The 18,244-nt window shown below is 40.0% G+C and overlaps 1 protein-coding gene and 1 long non-coding RNA gene across 3 annotated transcripts in view; one reads left to right on the top strand and one right to left on the bottom strand.

Moving 5' to 3' along the window:
* The window catches only part of LOC105862214 (uncharacterized), a 103,158-nt gene extending 100,731 nt beyond the window's left edge, over positions 1 to 2,427 (bottom strand). Inside the window, exon 1 of the long non-coding RNA XR_012922428.1 lies at positions 1,654 to 2,427. This is a non-coding gene — a long non-coding RNA (uncharacterized LOC105862214). The remainder of the gene's footprint in view (positions 1 to 1,653) is intronic.
* SLITRK5 (SLIT and NTRK like family member 5) lies at positions 2,109 to 11,200 on the top strand. Of its 2 annotated transcripts, none has more exons than XM_012748387.3 (2): positions 2,109 to 3,039; positions 6,223 to 11,200. In XM_012748387.3, the coding sequence occupies exon 2, from the start codon at positions 6,231 to 6,233 to the stop codon at positions 9,111 to 9,113; it is 2,883 nt and encodes a 960-aa protein (XP_012603841.1). In that variant the 5' UTR covers positions 2,109 to 3,039; positions 6,223 to 6,230; the 3' UTR covers positions 9,114 to 11,200. The 2 variants fall into 2 exon arrangements, with proteins under 2 accessions (XP_012603841.1, XP_012603843.1); XM_012748389.3 differs by lacking the exon at positions 2,109 to 3,039 and adding an exon at positions 3,420 to 4,371.
* Positions 11,201 to 18,244: the final 7,044 nt, after the last annotated feature.

The raw sequence follows: 18,244 nt of genomic DNA, 5'->3' as shown, positions 1-18,244 counted from the left end.
TGTTTATGTAATGATGTGCATGCACTTGAGTACAGCATGAAAGCATGTATATACAACATATGACTATATGTTGCTTAGTAGAGTAAAACAGAAATCTGTTTGCTCATGTGGATAAAAGGTTTGGCTCAAGTTTTATCACAATTACATGATTTGTTTATGTATTTTTTAGGCTATAGTCAACATTCAAAGAAAATAAGAGGCTATAGATTAATAAATGAGGCTTTTTCTTATTTCTATGATGTTTTTCCTCCTGTGTTGTTCTGTTCTGGTCTCTTATCACAGTGTTTTCTCAAAATTCACTTTCCTGCAGAGCATCTTATAGAGACACCTAGTGGTAAAAAGTGGTAGTGACTTCTCAAGCCATCCTTAATGTTGAGTTAATGGTAGAAAGTTTTCATCTTTTATTTATTTGAAACACAAAAGATAATCTGGAATATTAGCATAAGTGTTTCTAACAAAACTATAACCTAAGTTAATTTCAAATACATTTAATAATTCTTATTTTAATTAAGTTTATTTTAATTAGGGCAATAAATATTTAAAATAAATAATACAAAACCCAAAATTAAACTTTGATATTAAATGCAATTGTGAAGATTTGGGAAAATAATAAAATAATGAAATATAACGATGTCTCAGCTATTTTGAGAATTCCAAAAATTGATTAAGACATTTTATGAGCTTTTAGAACTTCTATACAGTTAACCAACATTGAAAATTTCTTTCTTATAGGACTCAACATTTATATGTCAAAGGTTTCTAGGTATAATTAATATGTACTTTTTAATTCAAATATTATACTTCGTTTTGAAGAAATAAAAGTGATTTTACACTTAAAAGTAAATTTTGTAAAATGTTTATATCATGTTAGAAGGTCATGTACAAATGAAAAATACAGTAACAAATCTTTTATGGATGAAGTTAGTTATTTCTGTTCATATAATGTACCTGTAGCTAGTGGATATCATTTCTAGGCCAGACACTTCTAAATGTAACAGAAACTTTTAATACAGAATTTAATTTCCATTATCTGACCTTACATATTACTTCTTTTTTCCCTTCCCCTTGTACATGACCAAAACTTAAACAATTATTCTTAAATAAAGTATTTATGCATAAGTAAAAAATATTTGCACCGCAGATTCAGAGGAAATACCAAAAATGTTGCAAAACCTCAGAAGACTGCAATATACACCACCTCTAGATAAATACTTCTGATTTAACATATATAGATTATGTAGAAAGATGAATTTCTTGGAGATACTTATACACACACACACTGAGATTTTATATATATATAAAATAAGAATCTATATTAAGATTAACCATATGTTTAACCAGAAGATTATAACCACAACAATATCCTAAACATTACTAAGAATAAGACAATATCAATTATGTTTAAGACATAATTAATTCCAAAACAAAATGGATAAAATACGTTTACATTGTGAAACTACCCAGTTATCAAGGAAACAGGCACATGTGCACTCAGCCAGCATTGGGCCACTTATGATCAACTTTTCTTTTTTGTAGCTGGGATAGAATGCAGGTTTTAATAGTACAAACACTAAAAACATGTTTTATGGGGGTAGAAACCTCCTTTTGGGGAGGAAGGTGTCTGATTTCACAGAAAGAACCAGGAATACTTACTGTAGAGATGACGCTAGTGGAGTTTAGCAGGTGACTCTTCAAGAAACTCGCTACCGAAACTGCATTTATTTGGGGGTTTTCCAGCTTTTTAGTACACACCAAATGTATTCACAAACATTCTCTCTAAAAAGTCGTTCACATTCCCTTGTATTGCCCAGACATACCTATAAAACGTAATTCTTAAAAAAAAAAAAAAAAAGTAGAGCCCTTGTTTGCAGCTAAGATGAACCACTCCCTCTTCCAGGGTCCTTTACAGTAAGTACATGAGACAGCAGCAGCAGCATGGGCTCTATTATTCTAAATGGCAGCAGGACGGCAGGCGAGCAGCACAGGGCTGGAATCATCCGTCCCTGACCACCACCAAGCCTGGCACTGTCGGGGTTATTTCCACTCCTCCCTTTCCCAGTCCGAAGATTGCACCGTCCCACGCTTGTATTACGCACGAGGTCCAAGACTCCTCCGTCTCCCACGGCTGTGAACATCCAAGGGGGGCTCCGGTTGCGCCGCCCTAGCCAAGGGACATCTTCGCCCTCGGCTGCCATCTATCGGCCACCGGGCGCCCGCTTCGCCCCGGGCCCATCATGTCTGCTGCAGCTTGGCTCGCACCAGCGGCGCGACAATAAACAAGTGCCCCGGACCGGGCCCTGCACCCGCTCCGGAGCAGACGCCCTAGAGACCCGGGTGATGCTTACCGCGTCGCCACCTCCTCTGCGCCGGGGAGGAAGACGCGACTTTCTCTGAGTTTTTTTTTTTTTTTTTTTTTTGAGCCACCGGGCTGCCAGGACACGCCACAGGCGTAGAACGCTGTTCCTACCCCCCAGACTCCCCAAAGGATGTCGGAGATAGAGAGTTCCAAATAATGACGATCGTGCGCCGCATCTGGGGAAGGGATAGAGAAAAAACCCTGCAAAGACCGTGAGGGAGGAAACGGCCAGAGGACGCGAGAGCCTTTCAAATACTAATTAGGGGCCGCGGCGGCGGCGGGCTCGGCGCGGGGACAGCGGTGGCGGGATCCCGGCGCGGTGGTCGCCGCCGCACTGGGGGCGAAGACAGTGCAGGAGCTGCAGCCGCCGCCGCCGTAGCAGTCGAGGGGCCGGTGCCACCTCCGCTCGCCCCCTCACTACCATGTACAGTGTGCGCTGCAAGAAGAAGGCGGGAGATCCATGCACACCCACGCGACCCGCTTCCTCCGGCTCGTCCCCGGGCGTGCGCCACTGACCAGGGGGGAATGTGGTGAAGACGGCGAGGAGGAGAGCCGAGGGGGGAGGGGAGGGCCGGCCGGCCCGCGCGAACCCAGGCCCGAGGGCGCGGGGAGCCGGAGGTGGCTGGAGGGGGCGGCGGCCACAGCTGGGTCGGAGAAAGTTGCCCCCTGTGCAGATGGGAACTGTAAGTACCCGCCTGGGGGGGCTGCAGCGAAGGGTGCCGGGGGCCCCGCGATCGCGCCGTAGCACGGATGGGAGCGAGTGTGCGAGCGGGCGTGAGTGTGAGCGGGTGCGAGCGCTCGGCGGGGCTGACCGTCACGTTGGTGGGGCCGGCGGTGCCAGGCAGTCTTCTCCACGTCCCCCTCCTCCCGCTCCGTGCCTCCCCTCCCAGCAGCTCCCCCTCTCCGCCCCGCCCGGCTCCTGCTCCGGGCCCCTACCGCGAGGCGCCTCTGGAGCAGGTCCTCCGCCGCCCCCTCCCCCTGCGCTCCCATCCCGCCGCTCTCCCTCGCCCCCCGCTCCCCGCCCCCCCAACCCTGCTGCCCGCTCCGACTCCCGCGGAGAGAGCCGGGGAGAGCCGTGTGGGGAGCCCCGGAACCCGCGGTCGCCGCCGCGGCGGCCGGGGGCTGGCGGTGTCCAGGCGCCTCTTTCCTCCAGCCGCTCGGACCGCACTGTTCCCTGCCTGCTCGCCCCGCCTGGGTTTCAGAAACCCAGTGCACACCCCAAAGAGATTTTTTTTTTAAGGGTGGCTATGATGACTGGGCCCTGGAGATGTGAGACGGGGTAAGTCTGTCGTTTACTTTGCAAAAGAGGTTCGTGTGTGTGCGCGCGCGTGTGTGTGTATGTGTGTGTGACGGGGTGGCTTTCTTTCCCTCTCCTCCCTCCCCTTCTTCCTCGCTTTTCCCTTCCTTCTCTTTGGGGCGGGCTGGGGGAGGGGGAAGCCTCGCGTCCTGGAACTCCGGGTGCTTCTTCTGCCTGGGCGGCCGTTCGAGGAGCAGCTGTGCCCGGAGCCGCGGGTCCGGCCTGGGTGCTGGGCTCCAGCCCCAGCGGCTCCATTCTGCTTAATGCAGGGATGTTCAGGGAGGCGATCCAGTGTCTAAATTCTTTGGGGGAAAACAAATACAGTCTCCCGCCCCCGCCCTCCAAAAAAAAAAAAATCTGATAATCTGAGAATGTGCGGCGCAGTCTCGCATTTGCATCGGAGGTGCGTTTCCCAGTCAGAATGTCAGCCTTCCCTGGCTCATTCAACTTTATTTTCTCAAATTTTTGGTCTCATTTGATGGCAAGGAGGAGGGGAAAGGGAGTGGGGTGAGAGGAAGCTCTTCAATCCTTGCTAACCAGAACTGAATTAAAGTTGTAAACGCTCGAGTTTAATACTGGCTGGACACAATTTGCAATGGGCTCTCAGATGGGGTGGGAAGCGAATGGGGGCGGGGAAGCACAGGGAGGGAGGGGAAGGGGACCCAACCCCGCTGAATGGATGAGCAGATTTGATCCAGCGGAGAACCGAAATTTCAAGGTAAACGTTTTTGCTTTCAGTAAGGGATGTTTTTGACGCTTTTAAGCTGGGAGACATTTGCTGTTGCATCGGGAGGTCGAGGATACTTGGCGAGGTTTATACGCTGTGGTTCCGATTCGTCTCGACACGTCTGGGTGGCCACACGTGAATGATTCCAAGGCACGCTTACACATGTGCGTGTGATTGCAGGGGCGTTTAATAACGCAGGCTGGAGTCGACTTGGGGATCAGGAGCGAGGTCTCCAGGCTTGAACCCGTTGCCTCAGAAACGTCTTGGCTTTAGTTTGGGCTTGTGCTTCGACATCAGACTTCGGTGGTGAGGCAAATGCAAGGTTGACCAGAGAAACGGCATAGGTTCCCAGAGCCCAGCATTAATATCCAGTGCCCACCCCCCACTCCGCCGCCCCGCTAACCAACGCAGCACACACTCACACACACTCGCTCGTTCCATTTATGTCCTTCCTTTAAGACACTTATTCCATTTCTGTCCTTCCTTTAAGAGTGCTGCTGTTGACCAGAAGTAGGAAGTCGAAGGAAGCCTTCAGGGGGACAAAAAGAAAGCAAGAAAGAAAAGGGGGGAGGGGGTCGAACTGATTCCTTAGAAAATGAAATTTGGATATTAAAGCACTGACCTAAGTCACTTGCTGTCCTCCCTCCCTTCCGCCTGTCTATTTTGCCCCTTAATCAGCTCAGGTGCCCTTTCCCTGAGAAAATAAAAAAGAAGGTGGGGGGGGAAAGAGCGTTGAAAATTAAATGTAATAATAAGCAACTCCAAAGATGGGGATGCTGTTGTGGTGGTAGTTGAATCCGAACCTTGCTAATTTAGGAGGGTTAGTTTCGCATACCGTGGCAAGTAGACGCGGAACCCAAGGTAAGGGAGGCTTTGGCGCTGGTCCTTGGTTTACTTTTGGCTGATTCCGAGTAAGCGGCAGGAACGTCCTTTTCAAACTCAAGGTATCAGGAGGTGCTCTGAGATTGCGGATGCCTTCGCTGAGTTCTTTGTAATCCATGGTGCAGAACTATTTCAGTGGCTTAAAGATGCGGTTTGGTAGCGTCGCTGACATGATCAATGAGAAGTAGTCGCGGGGCGCTCTCAGGGAAGCGCTGCTAAGTGGCACCGTGCATGCAATTAGGACGCTGATGTGCTTAGCAGCGTGCTAGTGAAGTCCACCATCAAAGCAACCGCGCTCTCCTTTTTCTCCACACTCAAAGCACCAAAAGACAATTGGTGATTTAAGAGCTTCTTCAGGCTCCTTTTGATGCATTATCTTACACCCTTTTTGCCTCTGGAAAGTATTCTTTAGGTTCCCACCCTGACATTTCTAGGGAGGGTTTAAAATAGCCCAAGTATTGTAGCTCCTTGCCTTTCTGTGAAAATGGGAGTCCTTAATGGTGAACTGTTAACTGAAGAGGTTCTGACAGAAAGGAAGGGGGGCCGGGTATAGGTGAGGGTGGGAAACCTTGTAAAATGGTGCTTCTTTTCTCTTAAATTAGAACCATGAAACTAAACTGACAGCCATTTTATGTATATTTATGGATTGATTTCGAAAAGGGGGGAGCAGAGAAGAACACGAAAATGGGACTTTATTTAACCTGCCCCTATCTTATAAAGAGCAGCATATTTGTGGTGTGCTCATTATAAAATGAAATCAACCTTTAAATCAAAATGAATATGAGATTTTAATAAAATCTGGAGAATGTCAATGTTCCACTGGTGTGGGGGGGTGTCATTTATATCCCCTTCTTCTGGATTTCAGAGTCATAGTATTAAGGCAGAGAGACAGATTATCTAACTGATTCCTGAAATTTTTGTCATATTCTGTTGTTTCCTTGTTTCCTCTCTCCCTTACAGGAGGTAAAATGCACACTTGCTGTCCCCCAGTAACTTTGGAACAGGACCTTCACAGAAAAATGCATAGCTGGATGCTGCAGACTCTAGCATTTGCTGTAACATCTCTCGTCCTTTCCTGTGCAGAAACCATCGATTATTATGGGGAAATCTGTGACAATGCATGTCCTTGTGAGGAAAAGGACGGCATTTTAACTGTGAGCTGTGAGAACCGTGGGATCATCAGTCTCTCTGAAATTAGCCCTCCTCGTTTTCCAATCTACCACCTCTTGTTGTCTGGAAACCTTCTGAGCCGTCTCTATCCCAATGAGTTTGTCAATTACACTGGGGCTTCAATTTTGCATCTGGGTAGCAATGTTATCCAGGACATTGAGACTGGGGCTTTCCATGGACTTCGGGGTTTGAGGAGATTGCATCTGAACAATAATAAACTGGAACTTCTGCGAGATGATACCTTCCTTGGCTTGGAGAACCTGGAGTACCTACAGGTCGATTACAATTACATCAGCGTCATTGAACCCAATGCTTTTGGGAAACTGCATTTGTTGCAGGTGCTTATTCTCAATGACAATCTCTTGTCCAGTTTACCCAACAATCTTTTCCGTTTTGTGCCCTTAACGCACTTGGACCTCCGGGGGAACCGGCTGAAACTTCTGCCCTATGTGGGGCTGTTGCAGCACATGGATAAAGTTGTGGAGTTGCAGCTGGAGGAAAACCCCTGGAATTGTTCCTGTGAGCTGATCTCTCTCAAGGACTGGTTGGATAGCATCTCCTACTCTGCCCTGGTGGGGGATGTGGTTTGTGAAACGCCCTTCCGCTTACACGGCAGGGACTTAGATGAGATATCCAAGCAGGAACTTTGCCCAAGGAAACTTATTTCTGACTATGAGATGAGGCCCCAGACGCCTTTGAGCACCACGGGGTATTCCCACACCACCCCGGCCTCAGTGAACTCCGTGGCTACTTCTTCCTCTGCTGTTTACAAACCCCCTTTGAAGCTCCCTAAGGGGACTCGCCAACCCAACAAGCCCAGGGTGCGCCCCACCTCTCGGCAGCCCTCCAAGGACTTGGGCTACAGCAACTATGGCCCCAGCATCGCCTACCAGACCAAATCCCCGGTGCCTTTGGAGTGTCCCACCGCGTGCACTTGCAACCTGCAGATCTCTGATCTGGGCCTCAACGTAAACTGCCAGGAGCGAAAGATTGAGAGCATCGCTGAGCTGCAGCCTAAGCCCTACAATCCCAAGAAAATGTATCTGACGGAGAACTACATTGCTGTCGTCCGCAGGACAGACTTCCTGGAGGCCACAGGGCTGGACCTCCTGCACCTGGGGAACAACCGTATCTCCATGATCCAGGACGGCGCTTTTGGGGATCTCACCAACCTGAGGCGCCTCTACCTGAATGGCAATAGGATCGAGAGGCTGAGCCCAGAGTTATTCTATGGCCTTCAGAGCCTGCAGTATCTCTTCCTCCAGTACAATCTCATACGGGAGATTCAGTCTGGGACTTTCGACCCTGTCCCAAACCTCCAGCTGCTATTCTTGAATAACAACCTCCTGCAGGCCATGCCCTCAGGTGTTTTCTCTGGCCTGACCCTTCTCAGGCTAAACCTGAGGAGTAACCACTTTGCCTCCTTGCCGGTGAGTGGAGTTTTGGACCAGCTGAAGTCGCTCATCCAAATCGACCTGCATGACAACCCTTGGGATTGTACCTGCGACGTGGTGGGCATGAAGCTGTGGGTCGAGCAACTCAAAGTGGGCGTCCTGGTGGACGAGGTGATCTGCAAGGCGCCGAAGAAATTCGCTGAGACCGACATGCGCTCCATCAAGTCCGAGCTGCTGTGCCCAGACTATTCGGATGTGGTGGTTCCCACGCCCACGCCCTCCTCCATCCAGGTTCCTGCGAGGACCAGCGCCGTGACTCCTGCCGTCAGGTTGAACAGCACCGGGGCTCCTGCGGGTTTGGGGGCAGGCGGAGGCGCGTCGTCGGTGCCCTTGTCGGTGTTAATCCTCAGCCTACTGCTGGTTTTTATCATGTCCGTCTTCGTGGCCGCTGGGCTCTTCGTGCTGGTCATGAAGCGCAGGAAGAAGAACCAGAGCGACCACACCAGCGCCAACAACTCGGACGTGAGCTCCTTCAACATGCAGTACAGCGTGTACGGCGGCGGCGGCGGCGGCGGAGCAGGCGGCCACCCGCACGCGCACGTGCACCACCGCGGGCCCGCGCTGCCCAAGGTGAAGACGCCGGCGGGCCACGTATACGAGTACATCCCCCATCCGCTGGGCCACATGTGCAAAAACCCCATCTACCGCTCCCGAGAGGGCAACTCCGTGGAGGATTACAAAGACCTTCACGAGCTCAAGGTCACCTACAGCAGCAACCACCACCTGCAGCAGCAGCAGCCGCCGCCGCCGCCGCCGCCGCAGCCCCAGCAGCAGCCCCCGCCGCAGCTGCAGCTGCAGCAGGGGGAGGAGGAGAGGCGGGAAAGCCACCACTTGCGCAGCCCCGCCTACAGCGTCAGCACCATCGAGCCCCGGGAGGACCTGCTGTCGCCGGTGCAGGACGCCGACCGATTTTACAGGGGCATTTTAGAACCAGACAAACACTGCTCCACCACCCCGGCCGGCAGTAGTCTCCCGGAATATCCCAAATTCCCGTGCAGCCCCGCTGCTTACACTTTCTCCCCCAACTATGACCTGAGGCGCCCCCATCAGTATTTGCACCCGGGGGCAGGGGACAGCAGGCTGCGGGAACCGGTGCTCTACAGCCCCCCGAGTGCTGTCTTTGTAGAACCCAACCGGAACGAGTATCTGGAGTTAAAAGCAAAACTAAACGTTGAGCCGGACTACCTCGAAGTGCTGGAAAAACAGACCACATTTAGCCAGTTCTAAAAGCAAAGAAACTCCCTTGGAGCTTTTGCACTTAAAACAAGCAAGCAAGCAAACACACACGGTGAACACACTTGATTAATTGTGTTGTTTCAACGTTTAGGGTGAAGTGCCTTGGCACGGGATTTCCCAGCTTCGGGCGGAAGATACGGAAAGGGTGTGCAATTTCCTTTTAATTTTACACGTGGGAAACATTTGCGTAAACTGGGCACATCACTTTCTCTTCTTGCGTGTGGGGGAGGAGAGGAGAAGGGCTTTACGGAGGGCAGTTTGCTGCGCGGGTGACTTGTTAAAGGTCGCAGTCATTTTTTGTAGATGTTGAAAGTGCTAAGAATGGTGAAAGATGGCAGCGCATAGATTCTATTCTTCCTTCATTTTACTCCCTTCCACCTCCCTTTCTCCTTCTTTAAGCCATGGGTGCGTCTAAATGGCTTTTGTGGAGAGACTAGCACACCCCAACTTTAATAGGAAGTTTGTTCTCTTTCACCCTTCCCCTCCCCCTTGGCTTCCCTCCCTTCCTCCCTTCTCATTCCTTTGCTTTGTTTTTAAAGGATGTGTTTGTATGCATTCTGGACATTTGAATTAAAAAAAAAAAAAGTATTGTGATCTTGAAAAGGATCACCATAGATGTGGACAAATCATTAAAAATTACAGAGCTATATGATCCATAATTGATTAGTCAAAATAACTTATTGATGAAATATACAAATATTTTATTGTAGCACCTATTTTTATATGCACATTTAGCATTCCTCTTTCTTCACTATTTAGCCTATGATTTCGCAGAGGTGTCGCACTGTATTAGGAGCTGCATTTCCAAAACTGAAGTGATATTAGGAAGACATTTTAAATCATTAAAAATGTGGAGTACTTAATGGCAAAATCTTTGTAAGTTGATGCAACCCACCCAATTGGATCTGTAATTTAAAAAAAAAAAAAGCTGATAGTATCCCAATGTATAAAAATAGGGCAATTAATTGGGCCATGTGAGTGAGAATTGTGTGCAAGTTTTTGGTTTCATTAGCGAAGATTTAACAGTATTTTTATTAGTGAACCAAAATTATATATTGATTTGACTACTATTGTAGCCAATTTTCCATTATTAAACCAAACCCAGTTGCGTTTGTACAGATCCACATGTACTGGCACCTCAGAAGACCAAATGATGGACTGAACAAGTCTCTATACAATGTCTTTCTTTATTCCTGTGGGCAGCAAGCAATGATGATAACCACAACCAGGATCTCTGTAAGATGGGGCTACTGTTGTTACAGTCTCATATGTATCCCAGCACATGTAATTTTTTTAAATAGTTTCTGAATAAACACTTGATAACTATGTCAAATATGAGGGATTGAAGTAATGATTACTTAAAAGTGCAAAAGATTTAACTGTGTGCTTGATGGAATCTCCATTGTTAACAATTTAACAATAGTAGCTAAACTTTATTCTTAATAGAGAACATTTTCCCCCTAATTGTCAAAATTTTAAAATATACATATATACATATGTAATTTATGCCTTTGTTGGTTCAGGGAAGTATGTTTTTCTGAATGTGCCACTTAATATGTTTATTAATTATATTTCAATTATATACATTGTTTCCTTACTGAAGTATTCGTCTAATACATGGAGCATGGTAAGTAATCTATTGCATATTCATTTTTCTCTCAATATTATGTATTTTGTCATATCAGTATTATTTATTTAGTCTACAATTTTCCATAGTTTACATATTTTAACTTGTGTAAAACTACCTTCAACAATTACGATGGATATTTTATCTAAAGTTGATCTATATCCTAAGTACTCAAAATGTTGTTGGATATGAGCTATTTGCCTCCGAATAAGGTTTGCCCGTTGAACTTAGGTTAGTATTGAAGGATAAGAAATGTTTGAGCTGATCTTAAAGGGCCATGTGCGTCATTGCTATTGGTGGATCTCCCAGTAATCTCACCTGAAATGTGTACAATATCAAGGGCTGTTCATGAACTTTAATTTCCATGGCATTCTGCCACAAAGAGGCAGCATTCACCCATGAGTAAATTGACAGTAACTACTTGAATTCGGTTTGAACAGGTGGTAACAGTTTCCCAGAGGATTAAAAAAAATAAATAAATGCAATGCTACATTGACCAAGTGCAGTAAGCTATCAATATTCTTTGCAACGTTTTCCCTTCCATTTTCTTTCAAAGGGGGAAGGAATAAGCTTAATAATGTCATGATATTATCATGAGAAAAAAATGTATCTCTTGCTCTTCATCTACCTCCTCTATATTAGATCCAGGATTAGAAAAGAAAAAAATAAATGCTAGCATTTGACTTCACAATTGGGATTGTTATTATTCTTCACAATGACAGTTATTTTTTTTACTTTTAACAATGTCAGTATCACTTCCTCTACCTTATTATATGTAGATATGTGTTTCAGAAATTATAAGATATTAATGTAAAGTGGAGTCCTCCATGTAACTAAGTTTTATTTATTAATTGATGCATAAAACAATAAGATAAGAATTACATGAAATTCGAGATATAGTTCTGGACAATATGAGTAACTTCCAAAGAAAGTTCAGTGATGTATCTTTCAAAGATTTACAAAATTTTATTTTTTTCAAACCAGCATTAATTCATATAATCCTGTCACGTGTACTTTCTTTTGGTGGTTCATTTCTACGTTTACTCTTTCTTCTTAAGGTGTTCAACATATATTTTAATGTCTAAAGTGACAATTATATGATTTATTTGCAAAAATTATTTCTAATTTTTAAATTGTATTTTCTCATTGTATTAAGAGAATAAAAGTAAATTCATCCTGGCTCTAATAAACTTGAACAAAATTAACCATGTCAGAATCATGAAAATGTATAGAGTTAAAAATGAATTTTTTTGTCCTTATAAATGGTTTCCTGCCAATACATTAACATTTAACACAGAACACAGCTTGTGTGTTTTTGAATATTTGATTTTCGGTATCTCAGGTTGTTCACTGAGTAAATTAGACTGGGCATATCAGTGGTATATGATTGGATTAAGGAACCCTGCAAATTCTCTCCATAGAATTTTGGGGCGCAACAGAATGTAATGTTTTAGGCATCAATTAAAATTTGGATGCAAACTAATCTTACTCTTTGTGCTTGTTCTATATAATGTGTTGCATAATTTCATATAAATATTTTCTAGGTAGATATTACAAAATATTATTTTTATCTCTATATGATTGTAGTGTAAATACTTAAATGATCTTAGAGAAAATAAATATATTCCATGTAAATGTAGATAATTTGTATGCTAATATACAAAATCATTTACAGCTAAGCTATTGATTGAAGTTGTGGGTTAAGTAACTTTAGCATAAATATCACACTCAGAGCACATCTTTTTTTCAGGCAAAATTAGAATCTCTACATATGAAAAGTAGAAAATTTTGGCAAATGTCCTGGGTGTCCATATCTGTCCCTCACCACTGTTTCCTCAACCCCCCAAAAATCAAAATAGTGTATAATGAGAACATCTACACATAATGTTGAAAAAGTTATAATTTAAGAATTTAAGATTGCAGTTTGTTGCTTTCTACATTAATTCTATTCTTGTTAATACCTTGTATTGTTGGCAAAATATGCAAATGAATAGGTATAATTTTCTTTTTCTAATGTATTATGTATTATTTCTCTCTTCCCTTTTCCTTGCATCTCCTCCTTCTCTCTTTTTTTCTCTCTTATCTTTTCTCTTCATTATTTTTAGTAGGGCAAGGGAAAGTGAAAATAGTTCAGTCCTTGTTTGTAATGCCAAAAACTGGCTATTTAATTTCAAGAGCTCCATAGATGGTTCCCAAAGTCAAATGACTCCAAATTAAGGAAAATAAAGCAAATCACGAATATGCTGTCCAATTCATTTGGAAATATGCTCTTCTTGCACTTTTCAGATGGCTCCAAATTAAGATATTTCCAGGTGTGACAAAATGTTTGGTATGGCTACTTTCAAGGATAAATTACACTAAGTAAAGGAACTAGAAACAGCAAAAGAAAAGATTTAAACACTAGAAGCCAGACACGGTTAATTAATTAATTTTAAAATGTTGCAAAAGTGGTAGTTAAACTGTTATCAAATTAACTATCTTACTTATGGAAAACGTTCCTCAAACCTTTTGAAATTCTCCACTATTTAGAAAATTATGTGGGATAATAAAACTAAATTAGTTGATTAGATATTAGTCATCTGCCTAAAAATAATCATCTAACATCAATATGCAGATAAACCTTATATGCATTAATATTGCATTTGATAGCTGTACATTTTTACCCTTCATTTTAATTCAATTGAATGCCTTTCTATGACTACTTATAAATATTTTCATGAGTATATGTAACGTATATATGACATACAAAAACAGATAGGTTATTAAAGAGTCATTGCATATACAATTTGCATACACAAATGTTATCCAGGGTTCTTTGTATGTTAATATTTTTAAAAATTTCAAATTTTACTTTTATTTCCATGCTTTGGAAATGTTATATTGGGGGAAAGAATAGAATTTGATGCAGTATAATCTTTGAATGTGACAATAATATAATACTTTTTTTTCCTTCCTCTGTTTTTAGCAGACCATTTGGCTTATAATACAAAGGTCAAATATTTCTCATGGTAATTTTACTAGTATTATAAAATGAATAATTTTTGTACTCATTTTTTTAAAAAACAACATTTAACTTTAAGTTTAAATGAGATTATATCTTACAAAAAACTTTTGAAGACTCAAATATAAATATTTCATAAAGAATTAATGTAATGCAAATATGAAATACTTTGACTTTCTTATTTTCTGTTTAATTTAAAAATAAAAATGTAATGATATATTACATAATGCTAAGTAGTCAGAAACATTTTTATTAGATATTAGGAAAGTCATTTTATAAAAGAAAGTAATATTCATAGAGATATGTTGAATAGAAATCTTAAAATGAGTTTTTTAAATTAGGCATCTTTATTAGGAAACATGAAGGGACATTATATATTTCTCCTACAAAATGACATGTTTATCTTTAAAAGTTACATATGTTTCTAAAAGTGGAAGTTGTGAACCATTGTTTTGAAAGTGGAGATTTTTGGTTTATTGATTTTCTTAAAAATTTAACATATGCACTGATAGAATTGTGGCTTTATATTGAAGGATCATTAATATCTTGATCTACATTAGACCAATTTATTTGTAAATCATACATTTTAAGAAAGTATTCAACATATCGCCATATAAATTCACTTCAAACTTAATTGTGATACTTCAGTATTGAATCATATTTATAATCATGTGCTCTGTTACATTTTAGTTCTGTGGAATATGCATACTTTAGATTTTTACTCACATTTCATTTCTATTAGCAGTGATAATTTCTAGCGTTACTATCTAACACAGTTTTTAAGAATATTATTGTATAGTTCATTAAAATCAAAGCTTATTATTGGATATGGAAACCAAAATTGCTGTATGTTTTTAATTTGGTATGTGACTTTTTAAATAAAATATAAAAGGTGGCAGTAACCCCTTGTAAACTGATTAGCAAAATTTTTTCCAGATACTGTCATACTTTGGCCACGTTTTATACATGAAAGAGTCATCAGAGTCATGCAGAATAAAATTTTAAATATTAAACATAAAAATCGATTTATAGAAATGAATACTTGATCAATAAATATATCTCACTTGTAATGATATATTTAAATAAATTATCATGCAAAATCATGCTTTTTAGCATTACAACTATAGAATACTTTTTGCTATATGTAAGTCCTAATTTAAAAGGGTGTTTCAATTCTGAAAATATTATTAATAATAGAAAATTTATAGCTATCAATTTTATTTAAATCCTGTGCTTTAATAATCAACTCTAAATTGATATTACTGAACTCTGCTCTTGCTAAAGTCCTCTAAAAATAGACAAATCCACATATTATAATTTCTTCATATTCTTTCTGTTTGGTTGGCATTTGGGTGTCAAATATTAAAATATGCAGTTTTGAACTAGCACTGTCTAAATTGTAATTAATTTGTTTTCATTCAAACAGTATCCTTCAATTTTATAATTATCCAAAAATTTTTAAAGCCAGTGACTATGAGCCTATAGGTGCTTCCAAATAAGAACATTGAAATCCAGAAATAACTCATATTTCAGAAAACATTTAAAGTCATTCATTAAACTTTTATTTAAACTTATTCAATCAGTATAGTGATATTTTTGTTACCTGGTTATGATCAAAGATCCCCAATTCTTAGATGAAAACTTAGTATCTCACTAGAATTTTTTTAAATGTAAAGATAAATTGAGTGAGTGGATTCTAAATCCAAAATGCCTTTTCCAAAATGAATAAAATTGTATATACAGAAAACCATTTACAAAGAATCATTGGATAAAATTATACATTTTATGAAAATTGCCAATTCCATATAGCTAAAATATAGTCTTTGACTTTTATTTTAACAACTAATTCTGTCTTCAAGAATTTTTACCCAAGGGAAGATATTTTTGTATAGCATCCACTTGTATCCTCTGTTGTCCCTTTATGGATTTGGCCTACGCTCGATCTTCATTTAGAAGCTCTATGTCCAAGGTTAGACATATGGAAAATGGTCTCTATAATTATGTTTAATTCTCACAACTCGAATCATTCCCCCCCAAAAATTGTTCTATTTCTCTAGTTTCCTGACTTACATGAATTTTAAGAGTATGAATCCTAAGTCAAATTAATGACATCTCCCCCTACTGTTAACTTACTATTATTATGATTTTTGTATTTTAGCATATTACGAGGGTACGAGTCAGAGGTTCAAACATGTCCATCCTGTTAAATTAAAAATATGATTACCCTACATTATTCTTAATGTAACAATCAAATACTATGGTGAACAGGACTTAACGTAAGAGGATGCAAATTTTAAATTGTCACTAAAGACTTGTCACTTCTTAATAATCCTAAATATGCAACATCTGAAAAATCAAGGTGACAATTTCTTTTTCAATGTATTTAAAATTACACCCTTTGGTTACCAATAGCTCATACAGTTTACAAAAATGCCACTATTGTGTGTTTTATAAGCACTAAGGCAGTGCTTGCCATGTGATGACATACATGTTAACTCCTGGAAAATCTGATCAGAACAAATTTATTTCTGTTTTGTTTATTTCTTTTATTTGTTAACAAAACAAATTTCAATTTATATGCCCTTAGGGTGGATGAGCATTTTCTATATTGTCTTAACCTAGCAACTTCATATAATTTTATATTATCTTCTAGACCATGAGGGCATTTGAGCTTTTAACCATGTTTAAATAAAATTTTGCTTTCTAATATTAAAATTTGTGTATCATAATCTGGAAGCTCAGAGTTTATCAGGTATTGTTCTTTGGGAGCTCAATACGCTCCTTTTAATTTATGAGGTAGCAGATTCTATGTAGGTTTATATTATAGTTCTCTATAATTAAATAATTAAAATTTTATAAGAAAAATTAGAATGAATAATTTTATGTTAAAAGGGGGAACTGGTTTGTTGTATATTAATATTCTCTTATGATTATGAATATTAAAGTTAACTATTTACAGTGGCATGGAGTCTCCCAGAGAAGATACTATTACTATTTATGTGATTTTGTAAACTGTACTATTTCTACAACCCCCTGGACATCATAAGGGAAGTGACAGCAGTAACATAAGAAGTAGATTAGTACAGAAGGAAAATTATAATTGCAGCTTATGCCAGCATCATTTCCCCAAATTTTTAACTACTCATGTACTTGAAAAGAGTGCAAAACATCAATCCAATCAAAATATGTCAAACATCAAATATTATGACAGTCACTTCCAAGATGAAAGATATAACTTGGAAAATCTGATCCATTAAAATTAGGACCAAAACTTTTTTAAAAGAGTAAAAAAAGATTTGCCCAAACTATTGTTTAAATATTTTTGAACAAAATAATGGGTAGTGGAAATTTATTCTTCGCTATTGCTTTGTTCATGACAAGCTGTTTGTAAATTGATGTATACCTGGAGGAAGTATGAGATAATGTAATGAAATGCTCAAACTCCCCAAATATGCTTGTTTTCTTTTAAGGATATGTTTTGCATTTTTCTGAGACTGAAAACTGACAAACTATGTACAGAATTTTAGGTTTTATCTTCTGTATCATTTTCTAACAAAATGTTAGTTTTGCTATCTAAATATACTCTTAGTTGGATTCCTTTTTTACTGATGATTTGGTTTAGTAATCATGTAATCTTAACTTTTTGCTTCATTGAAGGTGAAATAGGTTGTATCTGAAATAACAAAAAATAGTTTCAAATTATTTGTTATTGTTTTATACTAAATGGTAGTCAATGGCTAAAACAGTAATTCTGTTATTCTAAAATATGTTGCTTTTGACATCATAGACTAGTGATGTGTCTTTTGGCAACTTTCCTTGTGTCTCTGCCTTAATTTCAATCTGTAAATATGAATACGATCAACTTGGTTTATGAATAGCTAAAGAAATTTAGATTTTACATTTTCTCTATTCGGTGTATGTCAACTGTTGATTATAAAATCAGCAACACGAAAATAATTATTCCTATCTACACTATGCACCTACACAAGGTATAATTATGTCTTTCAGATGAAAACATCTTTCTCTTAATGTATGTGTATAATATTTGTAAAACATTATTAGTTCAAAATGGTTTTTTCTCCATTTTTTAAATAATTAAATGGTTAACTTGTAGACAATTATCCATAAATTTAAAGGTAAGACTTCCTTGAAAAGGAAAGAATCTATTAGTAGTGTAGATTTGTTAACGTTATCACATATTCTTACCCTTTGAAATGGTAGCATTGAGCTTTCAGTATATTTAAAAAAAATATGTGACCAGTATTTATCAAAAAATTGAGAGCTATTTCTAAATTAGATAGTAATTTGCTTTTCTTATATTTTCTTGTTTTGTTTGACTTTAAGACACTTTGAAATTATGTATGAGGTAATTATTATTTTGGTTTTAATTCAAACAACACTGAGCCTGCTTAAAATATTTTAGGTTATTTGGCCTATTTCTACAGAGTAGTAGGAAAAGATACAATAGATACATGATACATCGTTCAACATTTT

Source organism: Microcebus murinus, chromosome 13 (assembly GCF_040939455.1).
Source record: "Microcebus murinus isolate Inina chromosome 13, M.murinus_Inina_mat1.0, whole genome shotgun sequence".
NCBI lineage: Eukaryota > Metazoa > Chordata > Mammalia > Primates > Cheirogaleidae > Microcebus > Microcebus murinus.
This window is presented reverse-complemented; position numbering and strand designations above follow the sequence as displayed.